The 24,976-nt window shown below is 40.7% G+C and overlaps 2 protein-coding genes across 11 annotated transcripts in view; one reads left to right on the top strand and one right to left on the bottom strand.

Annotated features, from left to right (window-relative positions):
- Positions 1-4,468: 4,468 nt before the first annotated feature.
- On the top strand, positions 4,469-13,303 carry LOC133481887 (transmembrane protein 106C-like). Of its 5 annotated transcripts, none has more exons than XM_061781200.1 (8): positions 4,473-4,674; positions 4,925-5,208; positions 9,243-9,306; positions 9,394-9,553; positions 10,573-10,713; positions 10,813-10,862; positions 12,020-12,073; positions 13,152-13,303. In XM_061781200.1, the coding sequence occupies exons 2-8, from the start codon at positions 4,962-4,964 to the stop codon at positions 13,282-13,284; spliced, it is 849 nt and encodes a 282-aa protein (XP_061637184.1). In that variant the 5' UTR covers positions 4,473-4,674; positions 4,925-4,961; the 3' UTR covers positions 13,285-13,303. The 5 variants fall into 5 exon arrangements, with proteins under 5 accessions (XP_061637202.1, XP_061637184.1, XP_061637192.1 ...); XM_061781208.1 differs by having other exon boundaries at positions 4,473-4,696; XM_061781190.1 differs by having other exon boundaries at positions 4,474-4,696; positions 4,931-5,208.
- An 860-nt stretch (positions 13,304-14,163) lies between these two features.
- tns2a (tensin 2a) overlaps positions 14,164-24,976 on the bottom strand; it is a 74,173-nt gene continuing 63,360 nt past the window's right edge. For 3 of the 6 annotated variants that reach the window (XM_061781107.1, XM_061781136.1, XM_061781156.1), the window contains exons 21-28: positions 24,029-24,160; positions 22,390-22,485; positions 22,224-22,301; positions 20,258-20,335; positions 18,931-19,099; positions 18,454-18,522; positions 18,194-18,223; positions 14,164-15,712 (exon numbers count right to left, since the gene is read on the bottom strand). In XM_061781107.1, coding sequence (XP_061637091.1) covers positions 15,574-15,712; positions 18,194-18,223; positions 18,454-18,522; positions 18,931-19,099; positions 20,258-20,335; positions 22,224-22,301; positions 22,390-22,485; positions 24,029-24,160 — 791 coding nt within the window. In that variant the 3' untranslated portion in view covers positions 14,164-15,573. The remainder of the gene's footprint in view (positions 15,713-18,193; positions 18,224-18,453; positions 18,523-18,930; positions 19,100-20,257; positions 20,336-22,223; positions 22,302-22,389; positions 22,486-24,028; positions 24,161-24,976) is intronic. The other 3 variants (XM_061781115.1, XM_061781146.1, XM_061781125.1) reach the window with 2 other exon arrangements.

The following is a 24,976-nucleotide window of genomic DNA, read 5'->3' as shown; positions in this document are numbered from 1 at the left end:
GGTGTGTGGGTGTGAGTTGCAGACTCATTTGGTCGAATTTGTCCAATTCTGTCATATTCGGCAACATCGCTATGTATGCGGTGGGCCGAAAGAAGTAGCAAGGAAAAATTGGGAGCGCTCCTTACAGTTTTTGAACTTTTTTGCCATGTTTGACAGACTGGGGAAGATGTGAAAAGTTCAACATGCGAATTAGACCTGCCAACTTTGGGACAATATTGAACATTAAAACATTTTGTATTACATAACACCATCCATAATTGCAGAAGGGTACATATTTAGCATGCTAACTCATTGGTTAAGTGACAATTTAGTCATGGAATTGAAATTGTGTGCGTTTCAAATTGGTAAACATGATTTGTTACACTGTGCAATTTCTTCATGAATAACATCGCAGCCATAGCCATGAAAAAGTCGAAAAAGATCTCGAATGCTTACGTACAATTTTCCCAAGGTTGGCAGGTCTGATCCATGCAAATGTACCAGATTATTCATTAAACGTTCAAGAAAAACAAATCCACTGACTCACTTGGTCTGAATGTTTGCAGACACGCAGCAGACAATAAGGTTCTTTCACTGCAAGGCCTGTCTGGCTGAGGGGTACCAACTGTGGTTTAGTGAATAGAATTTTTTGAAAAGCTTTGCGGAAACCACACAGAGGAAGCTCACGCTCAAATATATTTACTGAGAAATGACAAGGCGTCCCTTCAGCCGATCAATGTCACAACCGGTAACACACCTCAACACATCATTATGTTTTCATTACATCCTCATTATAATTACATAAAAAAACAAAAACAAAACAAAAACACTGTGTCTACAAATGTACCAGGTGATGTTAACTTGAGAAGAATTTAATTGGTAGGTGATGACGGCAGCTTTGTCACCACTACATTTTAATCTGTTTCACTTTTCACAAACGAACGTTGGTGTTAAATTTCAGTCCCCACACAAAACTTCAACACCGCTCTGGGATAAAGGACAGGGTGAAAACCACAGTGGAAAATATCCACACATACACACACACACAGAGAAAGCCTGTTGCCAACACAGTGATTTATGGCCATAGGTCTTCTTTCCAAGCTCCATGTGTGTTACTTGCCTATTGCTTACTTACACACTAACAAGCTCTCATAAGAATACAGCAGGATACTGTAGGAAAAGTAAAACAAAATAAATAAAATAAATCTTAACACTCAAACTGGACTATTTCCCAACAACTTCATATGCCGCACAAGTCATACGGCAACACCACTTGGACAGACTACCGATACTTGCCAAAATTTACATGTATTTTTTAAAACCATTTTTAGTAATATATTATTCTCTTAAGGTAAAATCTTGATCAGTGTAATTACGGTGGAAAGTATAATTTCGAAAACCGGCTGTTCCGGGACCCTTGTCCTCCTTCAGTATAATATTTAACGAAAAAAGTTTACCATTGAAACATTTAATTGAACTTGAATGAATCTATTCCAGGGTCACGCTGCCTCCATTATAAAACCATTATTAACTGTACAGCCTTTTTCTCATTCAAGGTTAAAAATAGATTAACCACTGTATAATACAGCTGAAATAAAATACGACAACTCACCCTTTGATGAAGGTGATGCACAGCGAAGAAGATGGTTTGCTGAATGCAAGTCAATTTTATGGATTAGACTTGAAAAATCTAGGATAAAAATTGTTGTAAAAGTTTAAAGTCTTAAGTCTTAAATATCAAAATAGGTATGCTTTGTGGTTGTTTCAGCTCCATGCTATTTATGTTAGCACCTACTTGGAAAACTCATTAGTGTTAGTAGTAGTTGTAATTAAATGTGTGAGTTGCAATGTACCATGAGATTTTTCTAATGTAAAATATGTGCCTTAGATTAACACTGGATTAAGGTGAAATGCTCGTATCCACATCCTTACATGTTGCATGCTAAAACTGCTTTTAATATGTTGCTTTAAACAACTAAGAGTTTTCAAAGCTCTAATTCCACCACGGTCGAACAAGCCTGACAACGTTGCCCTTTAAGTGCACTAAATAACGGCACTGTGAAGGCTGTTTGTCAAGAGCTATAAAACACATTTCTATTTGTACTTTCCCTAGATGCTTCACCCTCTTTCTCTCACACACAGACAGACAGACACACACACACACACACACGGTTAAGAAAATACACGACAAATGAATATGAAAGGCTGTGTATGTGACCGCCCTCTCCGACCGAAACTGCATAAAATGGCAAATCAATTGAAATAAATTTGCCTTTCACAGAACAAATGTGACACCGAATTAACAGGTTCACTGGAGTTTAGCACTATAAACTGTCCTTGGAACATGCATGGGGGTGTGACTGTTGCCCAAACAATGACTGTACTTGGACACATAGTAAGTAGTTTTGGCCTTTTGTTTGATGTGCATTGGAGGGGATAAAAAAAATTATGTGGTATACTTTTTATTACACTTGTCACTCACTCCCCTCCACTTTCCCTGCACAAATACAGTAGCAACTCACTGCCTGTCCCAAGCCCAGATAAATACAGAATGTGGGCATTTTGGTCAGGAAGTGCATCCCTCAATAAAAAAGTAAATAAATAAATAAAACTATTCCAAAATTTCTTTCAAAATACGGTAACCAAAAATAGAGATAAAGTTGCGAAGACGAAGTATAGTACAGTACCTCAAAGTAACGTGAGTGCACATAAAATCAGTTTAGGAACCAGGTGGTTATGATTTGATGGTAAATACCTGGCATCCATCATCAGCAAAGCAGTGAATTTATTATAATACATCATCATCAATTAATCAAATAATACATTAATTAAACCCAGTGCAGAAATGAAATAGCATGAATCAGAAAATATTGTAATTAAAAAGTGGAATGAAATATATTACTTTAATTAGTACATTATGAAAGGCAACGGTAAACAGCCTGATGTCAACGATTAATTAAAGAGATTAAAGCATACAGGAAGTAAATACTGTACGTTTGTTCAACTGAAAGAAAAAAACAGCAGTGACTTGGTCCTGTTGAATTGATTTGCATACACTGCCCTCTTGTGCTGATTGACTAAAAGTAACCATCACAGTCGTGTATGAGTGTAAGGGAGCACAGTTTACGACGGTATGAAAAACACTTCATAGCCATAACTATAAAACAGTGGAATGAGGGGAAAAATAAAAAATAAATAATACAAAAATAATAGGTAAGGCGGTCACTTAGCGTGCCTTCTTGTGCTGCGCAAACCAGCTCCTTGCGCGCAGTTTGTAACCTCGGAATGTCCTAATTACTGTAAATATTTGAATGTTTAGGCAATAAAATTCACTCATTCTAGTTGGAAAGTAATGTACTAAGTTAGTATGCCTTCTTGTGTCGCGTGACGACGTATTTGTCGTAAAGCGAGCACACTGCCCTTGAGACAAAATTTGTTATAGGTTAAATAACTATAAAAGTACCATTTGTCCTCTGAGGCACTGAACGCTATAATTAACCCTTAACAGAAATGTCTCTTTTTGTTTTTAAACTCATGACGACGAGACAATACTTTTGCATGTTTACAATATTTTACTGCATCCTGAACGGTAGGGGGCAGCATTTCCTCACGATATGGGGCATGGCCTTTGGATACAGGGCAGGGAGAACTTCGACGGTGTACATAAACATAAAATAACATTTTATGTTAATAAAACTATATTTGACATATTATGTAAAATTTATTATTTCAAATTTAAAGCCAAACAACCTATTACCATATAGAAAATAAATCAAATGTTGACAATACTGTAAACTACTAACAAAAAGTTAGGGATATTTGTCTGTCTGTCCAAATTTTGGGTGGGGTGGCCAATTGCGTTTTTGCGGTGGCCAAAACCAATCGTCGACATGGTGGGTGCAGTGGCGTGCAAATGGGGGAGTGAACGGGGCATAGCCTCCACCCAGAGGGAGGCATCGAGCCGCCCCAAGCCCCACTCCGTTGACGGCTTTACCGCCATAAAAGTCCTGCGGATGATCATCTTTAGGGGGCATAAACAGGAGCTGTGCATCAATCGCATATCGTTGATTGAAATTTTTCGTTGTGTAAAAACCTCTTTGGGACCATCGCCCGCCAGTGGGGTGGCCATGCCCAGGGGCCTGCCGTACCGCGTACCTCCGCCCCTGGAGAAGGTCAAATTAAGTTCACGTGTAAAGGCTGAAGTGCACTTTAGGTCCAGCCTGAAATTTAACCCAAAAGCCAAATATTCCAAACTTTTTAGAAGTAGTGTATATAGGCCATGAATCTTGATCATTTAAACAATTGGTTTGCCGGGTTTAAAGAATGGAGCTGGCCGCATTGTGACCCTCGGTCCGTACATTGTCCACCCCTGATGTCTACGTATAATGCTGCTCGGTAATTATAAAGCATTCACCATTCATTCAAGACAATTAAATCAACAAAGATCGTCCAAGAAGTAAAGACTCTATGTATGTATACAGATGTTTCTTCTAAATCTGCATTGGCATGTGGCTTGCTCCAAAAAAAAACAAAAAAAAACGAGACGTCACAAATTGAATGCGTCGGCATGCTCAAAAATGGATGACGGGCAAACTTGTAAACGTGCGCAGGTGACGTGAAGGCAACACGACAACTGCCTCAGCGAAGACACGCCGAATGCTCCTCGTGCTGCTGTGATGGGAACAAACTGAGAAGGTAGACGCTTCCATCTTTAGAGGTATTAAAGATGTAAATAACTAGCAGACATCATAGGTGCCGAGTTTTGACTTATGTCGGTCCGTCCGTTACGATTCACCGCGCGTTTGTTCCTCACTTGCTGGTGGTGGTCGACAGGTCTGTGTTAGCTAGTTTGAACTTCACTCCGCATACTCGCAAAGCAATAAAACCTTCAAAGTTGTCCTTCGCGCGCATGAAATGGCTCCTTGTCACCAACCTGCACTCTAAGAGACAGAAACCCGACGGAGGCAAGAGAGCCGCCCGCCATGGGGAGCGCGTTGTCTCGCCGCTGCGGCAGCAGACTGTCGTCGATCCTGCCGCGGAGGCCGAGCTCCGGGCGGCGAGGTGAAGAAGAGTCGCGGGCAGAGAGAGACGACGACGACGACGACGACGACGACACCTTGGACGGGCTTGTCAGGAGCGAAGACATGGCCAAGTTTCCTTACGTGGAGTTCACCGGCAGAGACAGCATCACGTGCCCGGCGTGCCAAGGAAGTGGACGCATTCCCTCAGGTCAGTCAAACGGGTGCGTTTCACATTAGCACGAGCATGCAAATTGTTGCTAGCCTCGTCAAATAGGAAATACTTGTTGTTGGGACTTTCGGCTTGGCCCATCAGGAGTCGCCACGCTATGTCTTGCAAAAGTTTTAGGAACGGATGCCCCACTCCCAGCAACTGTTTGTGCTTACCTGTGTCATTTTAGAGGTGGCAAAACCCCCACTAAAGTATCTTGATACTTTATACTGAAGCGATACCACAGCAAAAACCTCAACCGGATCAGTGAAAGTAGCAGAATCATGCATGGCAAAATATGGAATTTCAAAATCTTACTGTTTTGATTATTCAAATATATAGATGATGATAAATTTAAAAAAAAAATAACATTGTAAACAATTCACACAGCAGTTTATCTATTAAACAAATATAAAATGACTTACACAGCTGCTGGGATTTGTAGCCTTTTTTTAAATGTAAAAAGTGCTTCACTGAATAAATATTTTTGTCACAAAACATGTTTGAGAAAAGCATTACACATTTCTCTTTTTCCCATTGATTAATTGTTTGGATAGTTCATAATAATCTGTGTAGGAAAGAAACCTGTTCATTAGAGCACAGAGGTGTGTTGTGTCATTTGTCCCAAATGTCTTCAGTATACAACAAATACAAAGGAATTGACCTTGCCGTTCCAATACTTTTGAAGGGGACTGTACTTTCTTTAAGTCTCTTTATTTCACGTCAGTTTTTTGAAACTCCAACTGGGAAGGACAAATATACAGTCCCCTCCAAAAGTATTGGAATGGCAAGGTCACTTCCTTTGTTTTTGTTGTATACTGAAGACATTTGGGTTTCAGATCAAAAGATGAATATGAGACAAAAGTTCAGAATTCCAGCTTCCAGCTTCATGGTATTTACATATACATGTGTTAAACAACTCAGGACAAAGTTGTTTGAAACCACCCATTTTTCAAGTGAGCAAAAGTATTGGAACAGACATTACTTTAACTTAAAGTGAATAACATTTCATATTTGGTGGCGTGGCGGCACGGTGAACGACTGTTTAGAGCGTCTGCCTCACAGTTCTGAGGAGCAGGGTTCAATTCCCGCCACCGCCTGTGTGGAGTTTGCATGTTCTCCCCGTGCCTGCGTGGGTTTTCTCCGGGCACTCTGGTTTCCTCCCACATCCCAAAAACATGCATGGTAGGTTGTTGACAATTCTAAATTGCCCGTAGGTGTGAATGTGAGTGCAAATGGTTGTTTGTTTGTATGTGCCTTGCGATTGGCTGGCAACCAGTTCAGGGTGTACCCCGCCTCCTGCCCGATGATAGCTAGGATAGGCTCCAGCTCGCCTGCGACCTTAGTGAGGAGAAGCGGCTCAGAAAATGGATGGATGGATGGATTTAGTGGCGTAACCCTTACTTGCAATAACTGCATCAAGCCTGCAACCCATTGACTTCACCAGACTGTTGCATTCTTCATTTGAAATGCTTTTCCTGGCCTTGACTGCAGCCTCTTTCAGTTCTTGTTTGTTTCTTGGGGGTTCAACCTTCAGTCTCCGCTTCAGGAGGTAAAATGCATGTTCGATTGGGTTAAGGTCCGGTGATTGATTTGGCAAGTCTAAGACTTTCCACTTTTTCCCCCTGATGAAGTCCTTTATTGTGTGTGCGGCAGTATGTTTTGGGTCATTGTCTCATGAGGAAGCTTCTCCCGATTAGTTTGGATGCATTTTTCTGTAAATTGCCAGAAAAAATGGCTTTGTAGACTTCAGAATTCATTTTGCTGCTACCATCATGAGTTACATCATCAATAAAGACTAATGAGCCTGCTCCAGAAGCAGCCATCCAAGCCCAAACCATGACACGCCTCCACCATGCTTTGCAGATGAGCTTGTGTGTTTTGGATCATAAGCAGATGCTTTCTTTCTTCATACTTTGGCCTTTCCATCACATTTGCAATTTAATCTTGGTCACATCAGTCCATAAAACTTTGTTCCAAAACTTTTGTGGCTCATCTCTGTACTTCTTTGGAAAATCCAATCTGGCCTTCAAATTCTTTTTGCTGATGAGTGGTTTGCATCTTGTGGTATGGCCTGTAAATTTCTTGTCTTCTTCGAACACTGGATTGTGATACCTTCATCCCTGCTTTGTTGAGGTTGGCAGTGATGTCACGACTGTTGCTTTGCGTGTTCCTTCACAGCTCTCACAATGTTTCTGTCATCAACTGCTGTTGATACCCTTGGCCGACCTGTTCGATGTCTGTTGCTTCAGTACACCAGTAGTTTTTCTTTTTCGGGACATTGTAAATTGTTGTATTGGCTATGCCCAATGTTTCTGCAATAGCTCTGATCGATTTTCCCTCTTCTGAGCTTTGTTTTTCTCACATAGACAACTGTCTGGTCTTCATTTTCGCTTAACAGCAAATGCATTTTTCACAGGTAAAGCCAAAATCAAGCACTCTCTAATGTTTAAGCAATCAGTCTAAAAGGCAACACCTGAGCAACTCTGTCCCAAGTTGTTTAACACAGGTAGATGTAAATACCATGAAATAAAAGCTAGAATTCTGAACTTTTGTCTCATATTCATCCTTTGATCTGAAACCCAAATCTCTTCAGTATACAACAAAAAAAAAAAAAAAGGAATTAACACCTTGCCGTTCCAATACTTTTGGAGGGAACTATCCAACTTGAAGCAAGCCTTTTTTGCCACTTATTGAATTAAAAATTGTTGTTGTTAAGAATTGTTCGCCATCTATCCATGTGTACAGCCATTCTTTAAAATACTGGTAATAAAAAGATTTTTGAAAGCACAATATCGTGTTTTTTTTTTTTTTTTTTCTCACATATAATAAGTAACACTGTGCAGCCTTACGCTGTACTTAACTAGAAGTACAGATACTTGTGTTTAAAATAAAAAATAAAAAAGACTGGTAAAAGTCAAAAGTACTGATTCAACTCCTGTACTGAACCAAAAGTAAAACTCTGAAATGTACTTTAGTTCAAAAATAAAAATTGATTCAACTGTCAATTATATACAATACCCGTTTCGGCACAACTTGGTAACACAGTGGACAAAATTCTCCATTCCGAACACAGACTTCATATACTCCACATGTGTGAATGTCCATCCATTTTCCGTACCGCTTATCCTCAATAGGGTCGTGGGCGTGCTGGAGCCTATCCCGGCTATCTTTGGGTGAGAGGCGGGGTACACCTTGAACTGGTCGCTAGCCAATCGCAGGGCACATATAAACAAACAACCATTCGCACTCGCATTCTTAACTATGGGGAATTGAGTCTTCATTCAACCTACATGCATGTTTTGGGATGTGGGATGAAACCAGAGTACCTGGAGAAAAACCCACTCAGGCACGGGAAGAACATGCAAACTCCATACAGGTGAGGCTGGATTTGAACCTGGGTTCTCAGAACTGTGAGGCAGATGTGCTAACCAGTCGTCCGCCATGTGTGAATGTGATTTTTGTTTGTCTATATGTACCCTGCGATTTGCTGGCGACCAGTCCAAAGTGTACCTCTCCTCTTGTCCAAGGTCAGCTGGGATAGGGAGGTTCCTAATGAGAATAAATGCTATAGAAAATGGATTGATGGACATAATGGCCAATCCTATTTCCTATTGTCTACTTCGTTTATAACTATGATTGCCAGGATACGTTTTATGTTCATGAATATCTGACTCTTGAGGTAGCAAAGGTCATACACAGTTGAGTCTTTTTATGTACAATGTACTACGATGCTGGATGACTTCGTTTGTACGTGTTCTGTAGGAAATATTTTTTTTCCATCCTAAAACATTTATTAAATAACATTCATAATGGAAATAGAATATTTTTTTGCCATAATGAGACCTTTTATTAAATGAACATTCATAAGTATCTTACAAGTAGTGTACTTTACTGAGCTTAAATCGTGTTTGAAAATGCTGTACAGGAGTGATGCCAGTCTTGTGCTTTTATAACATAGCTATGGAGGAGTTGATTGTTGCAGGCAAACGTTTCGTCAGCAAGTTGGGTGACTCGAAATTTCTCCCCAATAGGGCAAGTCAATGAACTGGTTGCATTGATCCCGTATACCGACCAAAGGCTGCAGCCTCAAAGAACGTAAGTCATCTCTCCATACCCTACAATAGAGCATGTCACATGATTGTGAAGTAACCTAACACAAAACTATGATTGTCTCGGTCCCAGCAAACTCTATGTGGTTCTGTCCGCCGTGTTGTGTTTCCTTGCCTCTGTGCTGGTGGCCTTCTTCCTCTTCCCGCGATCGGTGATCGTGGTGGATGATGGGATAAGTGTGGTGACGGTGCACTTCGACCCTCCCAGCTACAAGGTCCAGATGAACTTGACGGTGTGTTCTCCCTTAACCTGCAGCACAGTCCACTACCTAACGTTTTAATCATCAAATCATGTAAAGACGTGAATCACTCAAAAACTGTTCTCAGATGTCGCAATAAAAAGTCTGACATTCTTCAGTGAAAATACACAAATGATGAAGTACAGCATGCATAACACTTCTGTCTCTTTTATATGAGCCACTTCTCAATTAGTCCCTCTGGGGCTTTTCTTTTGTTAACCATATAGACCGGGGGCTGAGCTAGGGCATTGCGATAAGGTTTGCGGCAGCCCAGAGTTAAAAGAGAGCCCCCATAGATATTTTCACTTGCGAAGGCAGCACTTCATCACCAAGCCATAGAATTACACTTGTCAGTTTGTGTGCCGATCTGTGCATGCAACGGAAACCTCATCAGAAACACACTTCATGGGTTGGCCAGCACTCCAGAGATCGTGCTATAAATGGAGACCAAGGCAAAATTTGGAAGTAATTTAGGCTCCCTTCCCAAAGAAAATCTGCAAGTATGTGGGGGAACACTGTACAGTCGATACAAAAGTAGATTTTTCCATAGCATGTCCCCCTTTAAGATGTCAGCCCTCAGTCTTTTACCCATCTTAAATAAAAAAATTATACACTACTACTGAAATTTACTAGATTTGTCATTCAAATTAGTACACAAATATCCCCCACATCAACAACTTTTATAAATCTATGAACCAGTTATCAGAAGTTAACACTGATGATGCTCATGCTATCTGTGCTAACACTGCAGCTCTGCTTACCGTTTGGTTAGTCCTGAGCGGAGAAGCTCGATGTGCGGGTGGTTATTATGTAAATTAGCCCCATTGTTTACATCACAATTCCGCAAAAATCGGAATGGCTCACTGACATATTTGGGGAAATGCAGCTCCGAAAAGATTTATGTGGTTGTGTTCATCTATCTGAATACGAATAATAAAAAGTCAGCTTTCCAGGGCTCCTCCTCCAGTTGAGAAGTGTATCTCCAATGTACTCCCGCTCTATCTTCCCTTCAGAGCACACTTAACTTCAGCAACCCCAACTTCTTCTCGGTGCTGGTGCAGAGTGTCAGCTGTCAAGTGCTCTACATGAAGAAGGTCATCGGTACGCATCATCTGAACAACGTCACCACCGTTTTACCACTTAGCGAGCGTCAGGTATTTCATCATTAGCGACATCGTCATCATCATCTCGTTGTCATCGAGCGTGGCTTGGAAACACTCTGTTTGCTTGATTTTCTCCTTTTTGTTGTACAGGTGAACTACACAGTCAGCGTGGAGATTGGCAGTAGTGCGGCGTACGTCTTGTAAGTGTCAAGTCGAGGGGAAATAAGTATTTCACATGTACAGAATATTTGTTGTTTTTCCAAAAAAAAAAAAAAATAACGCTTCAAATTCTGCAAATATATAGATGTTGAAAGACCTGCAGGCCGGGATCTTAAAGTGAACATATTATGGAAAATTGACTTTCTAATTGATCTCATACAAATACAGCCGTGCCTTGAAATAATAGTTTAATTCGTTCAATTGACCAGGTTTGTAACTCAAAATACTCATATCTTAAATCATCTTACCACATTGAAATAAAATAAATAAATAAATTAAGTGTTTTTTTAATAAGAAAAAGAACACTCTATATTATTGTACATTGTAAAATAATACAGGAATTATATAATTTTTAAAAAAATAAAAAAATCGTTTTTGTAAAATTTTCCCTTCAATTCAATGGACATTGTGCTGCTCTTTCTGTTGTCGGGCCTCGGCCACCCAGGGAGAGTAAAATACATACATGGATACACACCTGAAGAATTGCTTCACAACAGACTCAATAATCTTCTGTAACATCAATGATTTTTCGCAATGACTAAAGAATATATGCCTGGGAGTATTGTTTTGTCGTTCCTTAAAGGGTTACAACACCGCCACACCGATGCTATTTGTTAGCATGTCTATGGCATTTTGCATCGTTTGTTAGCATTAAGTGAAATAGACTGTTTTAAATACACAATGTGCAATTTATTCTTTGTGTAGATTAACAGTAGACTTAAGACCGGGAGTGGCAATAAACAGCATAAACCCTCTTTTGAATTGTTCATCTGCAAAACTGCTGCTTGTTGTGAAGTGACTTGACTTGAGTTCACTGCCACAATACAGCGCTCGTATCTCTAGTTTTTGCTTGCAATTCAAAGCAAAAAAATTAAAATTGGCCAAACAAAGGCTTGTATTTCGAAAAACTTGTAAGTTGAGTTACTCGTATCTCAAAGCTCCACTGTAGTTGGCCACTGTGGTGCCTGCCAACCTATCTTTTTGTGTGTCCGCCTCTTGGGCCACATACACAGATCTGCACACTGACAAGTCTAATTTGATGCTTTGTGATGAAGTGCTGCCAACAAGAGTGAAAATACAAAAGATGCTTTCACTTTAGTTTTACTTAATTTAATTGTCTCCTTTTGTGTCTTTACAGTGCCTTCTGCACCATGCGCAGCATCAAGGTCCACAACATCGTTGTTTTTATGCAGTACGTATCTCTTCTCCTGTAGGGCTTCTTTATACTCTCGTGTGTGGCGACCGCGCTGACGTCACTGCAGCTATCCCGCGCGCAGTTGCCTTTAAACTTGAGCGCAACCCACGCGCGCTGTTTTAAAAATGTCATGCAGATCTCCAAGTCGGGGGTGCCGCTACGGCTGGTTTTGGCTAGGACACCACAGGGTTGAGTTTCGTCTGCATTTTATGGCAATTTCCAGTAGCCGTTTTGACTTTCCTTTCCGGAACAAAGCAACAACAATGGCGACCGTGGGACAGTGTCTGCTAGAACAAATGGACCTAGAAGACCAGATGATGTGTTTAATTATACTACAAAATCGATCAAGCTGGCGGCAGCGGCGTAGGTGGTATGTAGAACCAAGGGGAAAGCTGAATACGTCATCACAGCATGTGACTAAAACGGACCAATCACGAAAGAGGATCTCCCCGCCATTCTGCGCGCGGTGACAATTTGTGCTGCGTGCGCGACAAGTGCCGCATAGGGGCCGCGTGGCCATATGCGTCGGTCACGTGATGCAATGCGGGAGTATAAAGAGGCCTTTAGTATGGATCTGTTCAGTTCTGCTGTGAACATTACCCCTTAACCCACTTTCACTTCCCAAAAACATTACAACAGGAGACACACAAATATCCAGTTTGTTCAGATTATAACAAAAAAAGGTGTTTGTGTTGTACATTCACATTAGTGTTGATGATTTAACTGACAACTTAGCTATAGTGTACTGAGCGGCCAGCACAGATGTACCGCTTTCCTATGTTGTTGTTTCAACGTCAATTTCTGGTTCAGTGGTCGTCATGTTTTTCCTCTTTGCAATCAAGTTTACCATTCTGTGATGTCACAAAAAGCAGAACAAAGAAAACTAAACGCGTATGCTTTTTCCAGAAAATCTGGGTCAAAGTACTATAATCACATACAACTTGGAAGGACCAGCCGTAGAGTAAAAATAATGGTTGTGGGAAAGCCTGTTGATGGACATTATCCAATGTCAGCAGTGTGCTCTCCATGCTTGCAGCAGCTCTGTCCTTATTCGTGGGCCCATCTGTGTTTTCAGAACCTCCGTGAAAACCTCACACATGGTGCGAACGTCGCAGAACAGCCTGGAAGCGTATCACTACGTCAACTGTGGCTCCAACACCACATACCAACACTGGCACCACTTCTCGGCCCACAGCCACCTCTCGTAACGACAGCAATGAGGAAGGATAGAGCTTTCATTCTCTGGAGCGATGGCCGAAGCTCACGCAAAATCTGGTTCCGTGGCCAGACTGACTCTTGAACTTAGCAGCTTCCTGAAGAAGGTTAGCTGTTCAATGTTTCCTTATTTCTTTTTTTTTTTTTTGGGGGGGGGGGGATTCTGGTACCACAAACAAAGTACTCACATTGCAGCTATAAAGTATATATCATTGCACAGTTGCTGGGATGGTTAGAAATTAACCCATCTGTAGCAGTCAACTAAAGGCTTTTGTTGAAAATAAGTACTGCTGCAGTTTCAAGGGCAAACCTATTTGTAAACCAAGAGTGCTTTGTAAATGCTGCATATTGTTACAAATGTTACTCCTGCTGTATTAAGTACAGTATATGAAGCTGAAAACCATTTCTATAACCTACAGTGCTCGTTTTTCAACTTGTGCACATTGCTATTTTTGATTAGGATGAAGCGAAGCTACACTCCTGCCTCAAAACTCCATTTGAACGGTTTTGGATAGCATCATCAACCAAATTTGAACAAAATTACGAGCCAATCACACTGGAGAATCTACTTCTGCTGTTAACAGCGTTTTGCCTCATCCTGCATGTGTGTTTTACTTGAATCCTGTGTGGTTTATCAGGATCTCTGTCTAGATTTATGGGTGTACACAATGTTTTTGATGGGGGTGCTATTTGTACAATTTATGCTTTGTCTGACTGATACATTTTAGCAGATGTTTTAAAAATAATGACTTCAATGTGTTCCAAAGAAGCATCAACGGAAACGTCAATAAATACTATTAATGTTAACTTCTTTTTTACCCCTAACCCCATTCCCCACCACAACCTAAAAGAACTGGTGACTCACAAGCATGTAAGGTACCACATCATCATCACTTTATTCTATTCTCTGAATACAAAATAGCGGAATATCGAACAAAACAATTTTTCCTTTTGTTATGTTTCATATATGGTCCTATAGCTGCATGTGAAAATATATTACTACATAATATAGAGATCATCATGGGGAAATAATACAAAGACCACAATATATTATTGCTGTAATAAACGTAGTGTTTTCTTTCCAAAAGCAAAACACTCAAATAAATGCATAGTAGAGCTACAAAGAGCAGTTAAGTACAAAAATATAGTTGGAAAAAGCTTAATTCATACAAGAGTGCTTCATCTTTGGTTAAGAACATTTTTTTGCCCCTGTGTGACAATGTCGCTCAATACAATAATAGTACAATAACACTGTACGTCCTTCCTCACATCTCCTTTTCCCACTTCACTTGCATTACTTTAGTTGAGAGCGGATGTAACGACACTTTGTAGCTTAATACTTTCAAACTCCCTCCGACACACACTGTTAAAAAGTTAACATTCCTATTTACGCTCAGCAGTCTCATTCCTGTTCTCATTTACGGTGTATAAGTCGGTGGAATGAAACGGGATTGTCAATGATCATGTGAGTTACTGTACATACGTCTTTGGTCAAATAGTTTGTGATGCTACAAATCTTCGAGTTGGCCTCTGCATGTTGTCTGGTTGCACACAGCTGGTTCAATCAGGTTTTCAATGGCAATTTGGGGCCAATTGCATTCATGGAATTTTAATGCTAGACTTGAGAATGTGCTTATTGAGTAAAAACAATCATAATGCAGTATTGTCCAAATTACAATAACTAGTTATAGTTATTTACATATGATATCGCCATCCAATAACTTGCATGTACTGTATACTTAAAAAAAAAAAAAAAAAAGAAAGTGATCCTTTGATAGCAAATCAGTATGGTCAAATTCCCAAAGTTCTTTACCAAACCCCTTTTGTTTGTCCAACATGAATCACGTGTGAACCTACTTCTTCATCTCCGGATTTTGACGGAATGCTGAGTCTATGAATTTTGTATTTACCGATTTTGATGTGATCTTTTGAAGCCAGCCTGCATCACAGCAGGTTATCAGGACTGCTTTTGTGTTACCATGTTGATCAAATGGATATTTAGCTATGTTATGCAAGCTTTATTATTTGAGCATTTGTGGCTTAAATCTTTTTGGCTTTTTGAAACACTTCCTCTGAGATTTGATTGCTTTTTTAGAATTGCAAGGCAAGCCAGATCAAATCCGCTCGCAGTGCACAGGTCCCTCAACCCCATGGAGCTGAAATACAAACGCACTTCATTTTGGTCTACAAGTGTCACATGGCCTCCAGTCCGATTAGCTCCTAAACAAGAGCACCCTAACACAAAAGTTAGGAACCAAACCCACGACAAAAGCAGCTCCTCTCTACCGGCGTTGCGACAACATGACCTTGTTGATGAAGTTGACGATGGCCAAGGCGGGTTGTTCGGGGTCCAGCTCGGCAAACACGTGGCAAACGTTCTCCGCCAAGCTGCCCGGCTTCTTGGCTACAAAACCAAAAACTCTGAGGGAAGAAGATAATGAAGAGCAAAATGCGGTGAGACATTGTGAAAGGATGGACAGTAAGAACTTTGTCAACTTGTCTCATCAATAAAGGCAAAGGTTTCCCAAATACATCCAAAAGCAACAATAATATAATGACCACTTTCCAAATATATTATGATATCTAATACTGCCCAAGTGCTGTCTCAAATATCATGTCTTTACAAAGATACTGGATTTTACTTTTGGAAGAACTATGCCTCAAACAAGGAGCAGGTTGCAGAGAGGGCAGTCCGGGCTGCCCCCGCAACCTGACCCCGGAAAAGCAGAAGACAATGGAGGTATGGGTGGTTGTAATTTGGGAGACGCAGGGGAGGTGCCTTCTCCAGGGCCGAGGTTGTCCTCCTCGGGGTTAACTCCCTTCTCTCGTTGCACAGCTGAGCGGCGGCAACAATAAAGGCACGAAGCACCGATTTGCTGCTTTAATGGATTTATTAGCTCCTCTGCACATTCAACGTCAACAGGTCCTCCGCTAATCGCTACTCTTCCCCGGTCGCCGTCACTGCACACACTGGCACCTGTGTGCCTTCCTTCCTCCTTCACAGTCCCGCCGGACGACGCCTGCGCCGTCCCGTCTCACTCAGACATCGACGCACACGCCCACACACACTGAGCTTGCTGTCACAATCACGTGGGACAATACCCGTAACAGAAGTATTTCGACATCAATTTCGACTTTAACGGTGAAATCCGACTAGCGCGGAAATTCGGGTTACCTCGCCAGCGTAGGAACGGAACTCGTTCGTAAATCGAGGACTTCCTGTACTCTGTGTGTGTGTGTGTGTGTGTATATATATATATATATATATAGTGTTTTTGTATTTCTTTTTGTGACAGTCTTGAAAAAGTAATTCCTGCTCTCTGTATGTTTCACAATGTATATTAAGGACTGACAAAATCCTACCATACCACTATATTGCAAGCACTCATGTTGCTGTTTGTTGTACTGTACATCATGTATTGATGTAACAATGAGAGAGATAAAAAAAAACAATGAACATGAAACAATATGTAGACGTGATCAATAAAATAGCTTAGAATATTTTACTCTGCCAATTTGGGAAATATCATCCTTCTGAAACAGACAAGCGCTAACTACGATGGAGCAATTTATTAACCATGTTGGAATCCGTATGTTTGTCAGGCATACAGTCGATGCCATGCAGCTGCTACTCTAATGCACTATATGGACAAAAATATTGAGACCCACATTTTGATGTATCACACGTAGTCTTTAAATGTTTTATTTCTTTTTTAAATCTTCATAAATATGTGGATTTTCATCTGTGGGAAAAATCTTGGAAAACAACATATCGTACTTATCCATTGTGATATTATAAGTTGGTAAATTAAAAGAGTTTACACTTCATTGAAACGTACTGATAAATTGCAGAACTGAATTGATGAAGTCTGTCGATTGTTTGGATGGATCTGATTCTGGATTATTCGTAGCTGCTTGTGAATTACTCGCATCGTGAAGCGATCAAGTCAAAATTGCATGCACTACTTGGCTACAGACAGCAGAGGTGCTGTTGATTCAATCTCAAATAGTTTGTGGCCTGAAGAAAAACAAGAATGTCAGCTATGGCCTACATGAACACAGATCTCCCCCAGGCAGAATTATTCCTACATACCGATGGGAAGTGATAAGGTGAGGCTGACTTTACCCAGGCTAGCAAAGTTGGCACATGAGTATATTTGCATTGCCTAAGCTTTGTTTATATTAACTGGACTCAGTATCTCAAGCCTGTACTCGTGTTGACATGATCATTTATCTCCAAAAGGACCAGCAAGCTGTAGGGACAGTAAACCACTGCTCCTGCAGGTAATTGCCTATATTAATAGTTTAAACCGTGACTATACCACAAACTATGATCACAAAACACTTCAATATCTGTTCAAATGCATGACAGTATAACCTTACCCAGAAAAATAAACGCCTTAGAGATTATTTGATATTGATAAAATGCCCCTGAACTTTACAGTATGTCACCTTCGCAAGCCTATACAATAGCAATTATCAAGCTATAACGAGACCTCTATCATTTGTTAACTTGAGAATTTGAATAGCCACTCAACAAAGCAAAAGGATACACTTGCAGCAAAGATTTTCTCATAACTTCTACCGTTAACAAGCCTGGCTCAACCATCTTAGACCAGTCGAGATGTATTACTTCAATACATCTTGTACTCCAATTACTACTTTCCTATTAGAAAGGGATTTGGCACCATCTGTGGCCTCTTAGGGCATTACAGAAAGAGCACAAAAAAGTCATGAATAGAGAAACTGCAAATAGGAGGGGATTCACGTTATTGTCAAAGTTTTTGTTTTGCCAGGTGTCCCGATACCTTTGTCCGTATACTACTTGTCACTAGTTTTTATTTCTAATGAAGCAAACGTGCATGGTTAAACCAGTCACCAAACAAACAACAGAGCACTTACTTAACAGTGGTGTTGTCTGAGTTAGTCCACCTATTCAAAGAGAAAGAAAGAGAGCAGGCTCAGGCAGCTGCAGCCAGCATGCTCACGCACACACATACACTTTCATGCATAAAAGCGCTCACCAATCTGACATTACACACACAACCATGCGAGGATCACAGCAACAGATGCAGCCAAGTGATCCAAGGTGCAATCTGCGGCTTTTCAGTTAGTTTCAGTTCCAACTGAAGCGACACAATAACAAGCTTTGACTGGCTCACCTCCGGTCCTTGGGGTCAAGGCTGCTGAAAGTTACGCTGTTCACTGCATAATGTCTCCGGAAGAAAACCCTAGAAGAAGGCAGACGGAACACCGAGGAAGGCACAAGAGGTTACGGGTTAGTGCATTGGACAGAGAACAAGTCACTGGCTAATTTAATTTACTTTATCAGTCCATCCATTTTCTATGGTGCTTGCCCTCATTAGGATCGTGGGTGATTGAAACCTATCACAGGCCATATACTATATATGGACAAACAACCATTCCCACTCACATTCACACCAATGGAGAAATTTGAGTCTTCAGTATGCATGTTTTTGGAATGTAGGAGGAAGTCACCCGGAGAAAAGCCACGCAAGCACAGGTTGAACATGCAAACATCTTTCTCTTACAGGCATCGAAAAGAAGAAATCTTACAGTGTCAAAATTGATGAGTGAGAATTCAAATAATGTTACAAACATGTTCTAAACATCCGTACCTGCGCTGGCTGTCGGTGAGCGTGATGCCCTGCGATGTCACCTTGAACTGGACTACGGTGGCAGCGGGCCGAGGGCTGCGACCCAGTGTGGCATCTGTTGCTTTGGCGATGGCCTGAGGGCCAGTCAAAGACTCCGTTTCCACAGAGTTCAGGTATAGGACGTTACAAGCTGATGGACGAGGGGCAACATGAGCCAAATAGAAAAGGAAAAATGACAAGTAACCGATGCCCCTCCAGAAAAACATTTCGTAATTACCTTTATTAGTTGAAACTGTAAATATAGCATATTTAATATATATAACTATGTTCCCAAAACACTTAAACATTGTTTCAAACTCATTTTACATTACCCTTCACAATAAATGGCTGACAAATGATGTAAAAAAAAAAAATTTAAAAAAATGCACCCGAATGCAGTATGCGGTGTACATGCGCACACTCTCCTTAACAACCCAGGCTAAACTCAGCTCCTCCCTGACATATAACGCTTGTCTCTCAGTCAAATTGTATCACTTCAACATACTTCACTGGACCAATTATTTAATGTACAGTACTATTTAGACATGGCTTTGGCATCATCTTGCAGCATCTTAGGGTGTTTCAGAGGGTGCACAAAAAACACAAATGGATATGTTTTTCAGCAAATAACAAAGGTGCTCCTGCATCCTCCTCTCTAACACTTTTGGGGGGGAGGGGGCACATTAGTTGCATTTCTATTTATTTCAATAGGTAATAGTGATTTGATATACAGTGGATCCCCGCTATTGGCGTGGGATGGACCGTCTTCTTCTTTTCCTTTATTCCTCTATAGTTCCTGCAGCTCTGCACAAACCCCCTTTATTCTGATAAATGGGCACCGGCATTCTTTCTCCAATCCTCAGGCATCTTCTCATCCACTGGAATTCTGTTGAACACCCTGGTCAAAAACTCAGCAGCCCCTTCTCCATGATCTTTGTTTTTTTCCTTTTTTTTCTTTTTTTTTTAAATACAAAAAATCTTGAATAAGCAGGAATAAACCGCAAATAAGCATTTTCCAGTTTGGTTAACCCCCAAAAAAGAGAAATGAAAAAATAAAGGGAGAAAAAAAAAAATAAAAATCCATGAGTGGGTGAATCTGCAGGTACTGAACCACGAGTCTGCAGGGTTCACTGTACATGTAAACTGAGTAATGAGCTTGGTCACAGAACAAAGTAAACTTCGCAGATGTGATTAATATTAATTAATACATATACAATAGTTATAGCTGCCCATATTTCACTTCCTGTAGGTGTAATGGCCATGTGCCATAATACTTGAGTCCATATAATGCAGATGTCAGTAAACTCACCTGCTCCTTGTTTGAGCAGGTCAGCAGCAGTGCTGATGTTATTCACAGGCTGAACCTCAGGCACATCCGCTATCAGATCTGACAACACACAGGACACAATTACTCAACACAAATTAAGTAATATGGGTCATTTTCATAACATTTGGTCAATAACGGTAATGACACTTGTACAGTGCCGTGAAAAAGTATTGGCCCCCTTCCAAATTCTTATATTTTTGCATAGTTTCCCCAGTTTAATGTTTGAAATCATCAAACAAATGCAAACATCAGACAACTATAACCCAAGTGAACTTAAAATGCTGTTTTTAAATGGTGATTTCATTTATTAATAACTTGTTGGGCCATCCTCAGCAGCAACAACTGAAATCAATCGTTTTGGCAACTGACAATGAGTCTTTCACATCTCTGTAGAGATATTTTAGCCCACTCTTCCTTGCAAAATTGTTTGAATTCCGCAAAAATGGAGGGTTTTTGAGCATGAACGGCATTTTTAAGGTCATGTCACTGCATTTCAAGTCTGGACTTTGACTCGGCCAGTCCAAAACTTCACTTTGTTTGCTTAAGCCATTCAAAAGTTGACTTGCTGGTTTGTTTTGGATTGTTATCCTGCTGCAGAACTCAAGTGCGCTTCAGCTTGAAGTCACAAACTGGTGGCTGAACATTCTCCTTCAGGATTTTCCGTTAAAGAGCAGAATTCATGGTGCCATCAATCACAGCAAGTTGTCCAGGTCCTTAAGGAGAAAGCAGCCCAAGACCATCACATTACCACCACCATTTTTGACTGATGATGTTCATTTTCTGAAATGCTGTGCCACATTTACGCCAGATGTAACGAGACACACAACTTCCAAAAAGCTCAACATTCATCTCGTTAGTCCACACAATATTCATCCAAAAAGACTCATTCAGATGTTTTTTTTGCAAAAATAAGACAAGCCTTTGTTCTTTTTGTCAGCAGCAGTTTTTGCCTTGGAACTCTGCCACAGATGCCATTTTTGCCCAGTTGCTTCCTTAACACTGACTTTAACTGAAACAAGGGAGGCCTGCAGTTATTGAGAAGTTGTGCTGAGTTCCTTTGTGGCTTTGAGTCATTGCTGTTCTCTTGTAATCTTTGTAGACTGGCCACTCCTGGGAAGGTTCATCTCTGTGTGTGTGTGCGTGCGTGCGTGTTTCCGTGTCCTTGTGAAGGATTGGTCGGACGAATGGAGCATGGACACAGCCTAGTAACTTTCATATTTTTGATTCTGCCGGTTTACCTTTCCCCCAGACTATTTCACGAGCACTCCTTGTCTGCCTACCTGCCTTGTAAAACATTGGAAAACAGCAACGGAGTCCATTCACCACACAGAACTTTGCACCCCTGGATCACTGCAATGTCCGTGACCCCCCCAGGCCCCCACTCCCACCCCTGTAAAATCAATTTATCATCGCATCTGCCACATTGCCTCCAGCTTCTGCATTCGGGTCCTCCACACACCAGTCTTAACAGTTGAAGGTATTTTAGATCTTTTGTCCGTCTTGTGTACTTTATGCGTGTACCAGGCCTAAGATGCATTTGTGTTAGTTTTCCTGTAAAAGTCATGTTAAGAAATAGGAGAAATATCCTACACTGTAGATCAAAAGATTTAATGAATTAAACTTCATTTCGGACACCTAACGGTAAAGACATTTTGGCAACAAATGTTTGAAAAATATTACTTCAGAATAAGGGTTTTCTGAGAAACAATTATGACCTTTTGATGGATAACAACTGCCAATAATTCAAATACTCATACCAGTAAAGTAATTGATTTTCTAAAGGAAATTCGGGGGGCATGTCTTCACCGTTACTGATCAAATCATATGAAATTGACCCATATATAAACATTTAAAGCATTTTTATTTTAATTCATGCATTTTAATTATGTCATATATACTGCACAAACAATAGATGTGATTAATGCATTCAAAATAAAGGAGTTCTGACCTTTTTCAAGAATCTTCAGAGCACAGGGCAAAGAGATGGGTGTGATGGAGTGCTGATAGACTAATGCAGACAGACTCCCTACGAATGCACATAAAAACAGAACTAATGTTCACTCATCCCTTAGTCTTGTGTTTTTTTCCCTTGAGAGACATGGTGAAAGGCCTACCAAAATAGGGCTCATTCTGACAGCCTTTAATCTTGACTCCTCGAGGGCCTGTTTCTATGAGGAAGTGCCTCACCAAATGTTCCAGAGGGTCACCTGCTGTCACAAGGCAGAAAGGTTGTTAACATGCAGTCATTATCAACAGTAATGCATGCCATGGCCACAATATTAGGTACGCTTACACAATCTGAAGGAGAGATTCTGTTGAGTGTGGATTTAACAATATGTTTATTATCTATTTATTCATCGCGGGGATATGTCCAGAACCACACACAATAGGAGAAAATCCACAACATACGTAGAGAGACCTTATAAAAAAGTTTTTATACAGTTTTACTCCCCCCCACAGGCTTTAAACACATTTAAAATGATTAAAACACTTGGTTTAAATACATTGAAAACATTTAGACAAAAAAGAAATTGTAGCCATAAAATATATGGAACATACGTACGTATGTGCCTTTAAGAGGTAGGCCCTGGTAGGGTGATGTGGTGGCCTGGAGGGAGGTTATGGTTGCATGTGAGCATCTAGTAGGGCTGTCCACAAATGGGTAGTGACTCGAATTGGAATTCAAGTGGCCGTGGAAAAACGATCATCGAATCTGAATTTTCTGACTCGAATCAGAACCAATCTTAAAATATCATACCTACTCAGCCTACTTTATTCTGCCAAGAGCTTAAAAAATATATATATATTTTATGATTTTTAGCCTTTCTTTATGGCTGATGCCATTTTGACTTACTGCACATAGTTTCAGCACGTGTGCAGTTGTACAGTGGTTCGTTCTTACAGTTGATCATTGATTATAGGTGCAAACAGTAGAGCTCCACCAAGATGATGATCTCCGCGGAAGGAGGCGTCCTATAGCCGTGCCAGAGAAGCTGCACTGATGTTCATGGCAGACGGCGACCGCAGCAGAATGAACAGAAGGGAAGTTGCGCAAGATCCAACACAGCTTATCAGATGATGAGAGCTATCTGGCTAGCTAGCTAGTTATCTTGAAAGGAGGCAGCTTTTCCCACCCAGCGTGTACATATTTACGCATTTTACAGCACTGAGACGGGCGCAAAACCAATCTGGGTTCTACCTTTAGCCATGGTACGCCAAGGGATCCTGGTTAATGTAAGCCATTTTTAACTAAAAAGAAATAATTTTCCAGAGGGAGAAGCTTCAGCCAAAACACGCCACCATACTCCATTTCTGATTCAATAGATAGTTTTGAAATAATAAAATTGGATTTTTCATTAGTTAGATTATGACAACTCTTTATTTCATAATAGTACAAGGAATAACAGTTTGATTTTGATTCAGAAGTCATTCATTCCTGTCAACATGAATAATGAATCTCAGCTGAGATAGGTGCCAGTACGCCCGCAATCTTAGTGAGGATAAGCGGTATGGAAAATGGATAGATGGATGGATTTAGAGGGCGAGTCCAAGCCCTAGTGTCGAGGCAAAAGTTGTGGTCGACAGCAGCTGCTGTGTGTTTTACTGTTCTCTCTGTGTTCAATACACGGCTGAAAAGTGGCTTTGCAACTGTAGCCCTCCTTTCCCATATGTGAGGACATTCCAGTAAGTAAGTATACTTTAAAAACCCATAACAATGATCGTGTGTGTGTGTTTATTTATTAAATTATCTACCTTTGCTGCTGTGCTGGTTGACGTTAGGAGGTGGTGTGGCCACCTTCAGTGCCAGGCCATAAGCCCCTTGGAAGGAATTACTATCCCTGATCAGGAAGGTGCCAGGCTCTCTCTCCTTCAACGCAACGATTGCTACGATCAAACAAAACCAGAATGTTAGCATTTTGATATAGTGAGTCAATGTGTTATGGCATAGATATTTTGTGTATGTCAGAAATTACCCTAAAGTTAGAAACAAAGTGACAGTGGAACTTGTAAATGAAAAAAAAAGCATTTTAAGGGGGACGAGCACATAGATATGTATATGTAGATATGACTCCCCTTTTGAGCTGCGTGCCAACGGCGAGGCTAAGCTAGTAAGGGCAATCTCGTCACCACATTCCATGTGTGTGGACGGCAAGAAAACCTAAAGAACAAGGATGCTGGCACATTGTGTGGCATATGCTTGCACACAACACCGTACAATCACAGCAAAGGAACTGGGAATAACCTTTAACAGGTACAAATATTGTTCGGGTTTCTGTATTGATGGCACACGCTTTGGCATTGACTAAGAAGTAAACCTCATGAAACTCTGTTAAGAAATAGGCAAGTTACATCTTATTTTCAATGTTCATGCATCGTCTTTGATGGGAACGTTGCCACCGTCAATGTGGCCGCCACATAAGCACGTCGCTGCAATAGGACACTGCCGTATCTTGTCTTCATATCTGTGCATGAGCGTACCTCAAGAGAGCTTATTTCAGTGAACGTCACAGGACTAATGCACTTTGATTTTTCTTTAGCTTTTTTTTTTTTACCTTTTTTTTTCAACTTTTGAATATAAATAAAGAAGGAACTGCTGCAACAACGGGTGGTAAGAGAAGAATGTGAGCAGAGAAGAAAAAGAACATATTGAAAGCAATAAGACACCAATTTCACCACAAACATCGTAACCAAAGCCCACTG

The sequence above is a fragment of the Phyllopteryx taeniolatus genome, chromosome 1 (genome assembly GCF_024500385.1).
Source record: "Phyllopteryx taeniolatus isolate TA_2022b chromosome 1, UOR_Ptae_1.2, whole genome shotgun sequence".
In the NCBI taxonomy this organism is placed as follows: Eukaryota; Metazoa; Chordata; class Actinopteri; order Syngnathiformes; family Syngnathidae; genus Phyllopteryx; species Phyllopteryx taeniolatus.
Note: the sequence above shows the minus strand (reverse complement) of the source record. Positions and strands in the feature narration are given on the sequence as shown.

Excerpts from the sequence above, each read along its gene's own strand:
- LOC133481887 (XM_061781200.1), top strand. The coding sequence starts at position 4,962 with ATGGGGAGCGCGTTGTCTCGCCGCTGCGGCAGCAGACTGTCGTCGATC. Across the intron at positions 10,714-10,812 it reads TACCACTTAGCGAGCGTCAG|GTGAACTACACAGTCAGCGT; the intron begins GTATTTCATCAT and ends TTTGTTGTACAG. Across the intron at positions 12,074-13,151 it reads AACATCGTTGTTTTTATGCA|AACCTCCGTGAAAACCTCAC; the intron begins GTACGTATCTCT and ends CTGTGTTTTCAG.